The sequence below is a fragment of the Phaethon aethereus genome (assembly GCF_964289735.1).
Source record: "Phaethon aethereus genome assembly, chromosome: 20".
NCBI classification, from domain to species: Eukaryota; Metazoa; Chordata; class Aves; order Phaethontiformes; family Phaethontidae; genus Phaethon; species Phaethon aethereus.
Window position 1 is genome coordinate 3,105,739 of NC_138596.1, and position 6,087 is coordinate 3,111,825.

At 50.6% G+C, this 6,087-nt stretch overlaps 1 protein-coding gene across 1 annotated transcript; it reads left to right on the plus strand.

Moving 5' to 3' along the window:
• Positions 1-2,915: 2,915 nt before the first annotated feature.
• On the plus strand, positions 2,916-5,743 carry ATP6V1G1 (ATPase H+ transporting V1 subunit G1; the record flags this gene model as incomplete). Its single annotated transcript, XM_082009179.1, has 3 exons — positions 2,916-2,997; positions 4,169-4,269; positions 5,570-5,743. The coding sequence occupies 3 exons, from the start codon at positions 2,916-2,918 to the stop codon at positions 5,741-5,743; spliced, it is 357 nt and encodes a 118-aa protein (XP_081865305.1).
• Between the last annotated feature and the right edge of the window lie 344 nt (positions 5,744-6,087).

Consider the following 6,087-nt stretch of genomic DNA (forward strand, 5'->3'; position numbering starts at 1 on the left):
AAAAATGTAATTACCTGATCTGGAAAGAAGCCAGACACAATGTTTAAAATCTCATTCTTACAAAATGTGTCTTGGAATCCTTAACGACTGCAGGATCATGAGACATGGCACACATTTCCTTTGTCTGTCTTTTAGTTTCTAAGCACAGAAAATCTGTATATTTTTGTTTTCCTTCCTGGTTCTAGAAACATCTTCTGATATTTCAGAAACCAGTGTAACACATGCATGGAGTTATGACCCAGTAGAGAACAAAAGCAGAAAGAAGAAAGACACCACTCCAAAAGGAGAATCAGTCTTCAATGCTTGCAAACCAAAAAAAAAAAAAAAAAAAAGTGTTTAATTTCATGTTCATTAATGTGATCTGTGGAAACAGCCAAAGAAAAATAAAATGCTTTTATTTCCTTCAAGCTCTGCAGGATGGTCCTCCCTGTCTGGCAAGAGATGGCACGTGAGCCCCGAGTCCCCCGCCTCGCCCAGCACTTCTTCTTGCTCCTTGGGCATCAGGACCATTCAGATCCCGACAGTATCCAGATATGGAGATGATATTTCTAAAAGAGAAAAGAGAGGCTGGAGTCGTGGCGAGCAGGAGGGGGAAGGCAGAGAGGAGGCAGGATTCACGTGCTTCCAGTTATCCGCCAGCCCAGGCAGAGGGGGAAGGAGCAAGGGGAAGTAGCTTTGTGCCAGAAAGATCTTAGCAATTTATTTCCCGTGGCAGAGAGCGGGACTAGCCTTAGCCTCCTGAAGATGTTTGTCTTCCAGTCTTCTGTTGAATGTGAGGTACATGAAATTCAGGATTAGTCAAATTTACGGTATTAAGAAATCGGCGCTGGACAAATAATGGGATGCTAATATCGGTTCAGCAATAGCCCCTTCCTCGGTAATAGCAAGCGACAAGCTCATGTACAATGAATCTGGGGGGAATAAAAGCCAAGTTCAGAAGTACTTGTGATGCTAATTAATTATAAATCCATTGCTGATAGAATTAAAGCTGTACAAGCAACTCTTATTCATGCAAACGCAGGCTTAAGAATTGGAAACATTTTTTGCAGTGAGAAGCCATTCTTCAAAATTTAAATGAATTGAGAAGTTGATCAAACAGCTTGCAGATTCACATGTGTTTCATGTGATGCACACCATCAGGTTTCAATTAGCTTTTGAGCAAGCTTAAACCAGAAAGCAACACAGCCAAACAAAAGGCTGTTTTAAACACTATTTAAATAACTATTATCGCCTCATTTGTTAACTATGAAAATGAAATCGCAGAAACTCGTCGAATGTTTTTAAGTCAACCCAAAGCTGTACTTTGGGAGGGATTTTCGTCTGAAAGCTTTGAGTGATCATAGCCAGGATAGTTCTGGGGGCAGCAAAACAAGTATCTTTATCATCGTTATCTTACAGACAGAAGATTGTCTGTAAGAAAGATTGCAAAATGCAGTCACCCCAGAGGAAAAGAACACGCCGGCGTCCGCTGTGACTTAGGGGAGAGCTGGGCCACTTTTGGCCCCATTGCTGCAAACCCTGCTCGATGCGTTGCATCCCCTCCAGAGCATCCTGCTGGGGATGACTGGCGGGTTCAGGTCAACTGCTGTAATTAGCAGCAGATGAATATCCCTGAAAAAACTGCAGCAGCTAATGAGGTTGGTGAATTTGTAGATGGGAATGGGATCAAGAGGCATCACCCGAGGGCTGTGGGAGTCAGCGGGAGAGTTTAATGATTTTGCGGCTTTTGCAGAGGTCTGAGGTGAGAGGCGGGCAGGGGGGTCCTCAGATTCGGAGCCAGATAAGATGATTTCCATTTCTGGGCGATTACTGTTGTAGAACAGCCTGGATCTGACCCAGCTGAACCCCACCAGGATTTTTGGCATATTTTGAACCGGAGCTGCATTTTCTGTCCTTCCTGCGCTCACCGATAACCGGGGCAGCGCCTGAGCTGCACTCCCTCACCTCAACCTGCCCCGGTCGTGACAGACGACTTTGGACCAGATTTGCTGGGTTTCCTTTCTGCCCGCCGGGAGCCGCCGGTGCTGCGGCAGACGCCTGCTCGCCCCTTCTGGCCGCATGCACCAGGTCCCAGGTTTGCTTCAAGCCCCAAAGTTACGGTCCGAGCTCTTCTCCCCGTCCTTCCTTTCAGCTTGCTTTTACGGCAGCGAGTGTAACGTTTGACGGACAGACCCGCTAAGCCCGATTAGTTAATCGCTGGGCCCAGATGAAGGTCACCCTGCCAAACACTCATCGGTCCTACTTGCACTATAAATACAGGCTTGATTCATCGTTGCCTGCCCCTTCCATCACCGGGGACAGAAGAGGCGTACCAGCAGCCCCCCGTTCCTCCCTGCGGTGAGGTCAGTCACTGTCCCGGCCCTGACGCCTCGTCTGTGGCAATAATTGTAATTTACACTCCGAAAGCGTGGGGGGAACCGCGTTCAGGGTTGTAAATCACCGCTGGGACGCGACGGCCCGGGGTTTGGGTGAAGCGGGGGCGTTCGGAGTGGAGAGTCCCGGCTGAGGGAAAGCCCCCTCGGCCCCCGAGCTCGGGGGAGACCCCGCCTCCTGCGCAGCCGGGGGGCGGTGCTGCAGCCCGGAGGGGACCACAGCTTCCCGGGAGGGGGGTGGATCTGGCGCTGAGGGCAATGATTAAAAGACATGAAATAAATAAAAAGAAATTCCAGCCGTTGCCTTCCTGAAGGGCTTTAAGGGAGGCTCCTTTCGGATTTTCAACCGATTTTCTGGCCGGGGGCAAAAAAGAAGTGCTCGCGACCCTCAGCGAGGGCAGGCGGCCTCCCCCCTCACCAGGGCAGTCCCGGCGGCCCGCAGCGGCCCCGCCCCTGGCGGAGGGGGCGGGGTCCGGGCGGCGCAGGCGGGGCCTGGCCTGACGCAGCGCCGGCGGTGGTGGCGGGGTGAGGGAGCGCGCCGCCATGGCGAGCCAGTCGCAGGGCATCCAGCAGCTGCTGCAGGCTGAGAAACGCGCCGCCGAGAAGGTGGCCGAGGCCCGCAAGCGTGAGTACGGCCCGGCCCGGCCCGGCCCGGCTCGGCCCGGCCCCGCCGCGGCGGCGGCCTGAGGTGGTGGGGGTGCCTAGCCCGGCGCGGCCGCCTCAGGCCTCTCGGGCCCGGCCGCTTCGGGGGCGGGGAGGCTGCTGCGGCGGCCCCGCCGGGTGCGGGAGCCCAGTCGGTGGGAGGAGGCCGACGGGCCGCCTGGCCGGGGACCGCGAGCGTGGGGCTCCGTGGGAGCGCGGCGTGGGTCTGCCGCCCCGGCAGCAGTGGTGAGCCTGGCAGCGGCAGCCGGAGAGGCCTGCACGGGGCCCAGGGGAGACCGGGCACCGTCAGACCCCGTCCTTCGGGGCAGCAGCGTCTTCCGTTGGGGGATGCTTGTGCCTATCGGCATCTTTCCTGTCCGTGGATTTTTTTTTAATTTCTTGATGAAAACAGCGTAGATCCCAGTCAGTGATCAGACGTTTTACAGAGCTGAGAGCGCTACTCCCTGGGGATCCGAGTTAGCTTTTCTTGTTAAGTGAGAGAAACTCTGCTTACAAAGATCCTCACCTTTACAAATCTTTCCTGCTTCAAGCATACATATATATTTTTATTTTTAACTTTTTTTTTGTAATGAGCCTGCCCTGTTTTGCGGTTCTACCCCGTGACAGTGTTGTGAGAAGTAGACTGTTGCAGTTCACTCCAATGATGATAACCTTGGACGAGAGGATGTGGTGGAAAGTCCAGGAGGGGAAGTTGATGCAGTGGCCAGTTTTCCTATCGGTTGTATGGTTGGCCTGAGGCAAAACTAAGACTTTATGTCGTTTCTGCTGTGCTCTTTGGGATCACTCAGAGATGTTGCACGCTCACATGAGCAAGGCCAGACCTGCAGGTTGTCTAATGTATCCCCTGGAGATGAGGAGAAACGGAGAACCTCTCCATTTCTCGCTGGTGGATGCTCATCACGTGGTGAGCTTGGCAAGGGTTTGGTGGCACAGAGGGCACCCCGTGCTCCTGGGGCTGGCTAACGCTGCAAAGCTGGAGGGCTGTGGGGGTGTGCGGTGCCCTGCTGATGCCTCCTACAGAAGGAGCTGCTGCAATAGCGATAGTTGTGCATTGGGTAGCTGGAGAGGTGTGGGGAAATATCGCCTCAATGCTTTCTCTTCTTTAGTTCATATGTTATGTTGTTTGGAAACAGGAAAGAATCGGAGGCTGAAGCAGGCGAAAGAAGAAGCCCAGGCAGAGATTGAGCAGTACCGCCTGCAGAGGGAGAAGGAGTTCAAAGCCAAGGAAGCAGCGGTTTGTTTTCTAGACCATTCGCTGTTACCTACCCATCCAGTATTACCCCTTAGCCTTATGTTTGGGGTTACTTGTCCTGAGAGCAGCCCTCGGGGTGGAACGTGTCGCCAGAGGAGTACTTCCCCAGTTGGCTTCCTCTGATGCACAGCCACGTGCCACGGAAAAACCAGTGGAAGTGAATCAGAACATGGTGTATTGCATCTCAACAGCCAGAGCTACTGCCTGGCAGTGAATTAGCTTCATAAGTTCATGTGTTGGCTGGTGCCCTGCTGGGTGGCAACCTCCCAAAACCAGCTGTATGTAGCAGTGTCAAAAGAAGACCAACCTCATTCCTCCTGTGACAAGCTGCTTTCTATGATGTTAATGTGGTAGAAACCGCTGCTGTCTTGCTGAAGCAATTTTAAGGCTTGTATTCTGCTTAGCAGTCTTGCCTGCTGTGTCCCAAGGGGTGTGTTTTCCCTTTCCTTCTGAGCAAGAAGAGGTATTCCCAAAAGGCACAGAACCGTGGCCCTTTACCAGCTGAGGGCTGTAGCTGTCTGTCTCCTGGTTAGCACAATACCACCTCCTCTGTTCTGCATAATAGCTTTCATGTCAGTAGGTCAAGATTAAATTTTTACAATCTCATGTTAGCTTCGTTCACTAGGCATATAATTCCAGGCTTATAAAGTGGACTTCACTGCCAGCCAGTTGGTTCTGTTTTATTTGTCCTCCAGAGAGAGAAACAATTTGAATTTAAGTCCCAGGGTGCTACTCTCCTTCAGCATACTTTTTCTGTGCCTTTTCCCCATCCCGCTTCAATGGGAGTTTGCTCTCTCTGCCCTTGCTTATGCAGGAAGAAGGACATTGTAAGCTGTGAGAGATTCCTTGCAGTCCTGTTAGGAAGGCAGCGATTTTTTTAATAAAGATTCTCCAAGGATAGAAGCAAAGGGATGATGGGAACCCTGTGCTTAAACTAAATCGTGGGTGTTACTTTTCTCACACTATTCAGTACGGTAGTGCCCAGGGGTTCTCAGTTCTAGTTGCCAGTACAGCAGGACCTTTATTTCAGGCACTCTTTAGACGCTCATGCTTTAAACTAATGAAAAAGAGAGGGTAAAAGGCAGGGGCTGTGGAAGAAATACAAACTTGGGCAAGTTTACTGGGAAATTGAGCAGGGAATCCAGAGAAATATTTAGGTGCAGTTCTCTCCAAAGATTAATGGAGTGAGGCAGTCCAGAATAACAAAATACAGAGCTGGGCATTGCGTTTTCTTTGTCAAACTACTCGCATGTGAGCTTTCTCTTTCCTTTTCTATTTGTAGGCACTTGGATCTCATGGCAGCTGCACCACTGAAGTTGAGAAAGAGACCCAGGAAAAGATGAGCGTGATCCAGCAGAACTTCCAGAAGAACCGTGAGATGGTCCTCTCCCAGCTGTTGTCACTAGTGTGTGACATCAAACCTGAAATCCATGTGAATTACCGCATCAATGGGTAGTAGTGGAAGAAGGAATAAGCATACTGGAAATGCTAGTAGTAACGTCTGAGCTTCAGGTGGAATGTACAGCTCTTAGCCATACCTTAACTGTTCTTGTAAATGTGTTAAAATTATTTCAGTGAATTGTAGGTCATCAATATCTTGTTGGAGTTCTTAGTTTCTTTCTTGACATGGATTCAGAACTTATTCAAACATTAAACGTCTCAAATCAGTGCAAGTTATTAAATATATATTCCAGTTGGCCCATTAATGCTCCCTTTTTATCTGGATTGTATTCAGTGAGAGGCCTTCCTCTGAGAAGTAGAAGGGAGAGAGAGATGCTGGCCAGGTTTAAATGGAGAGCC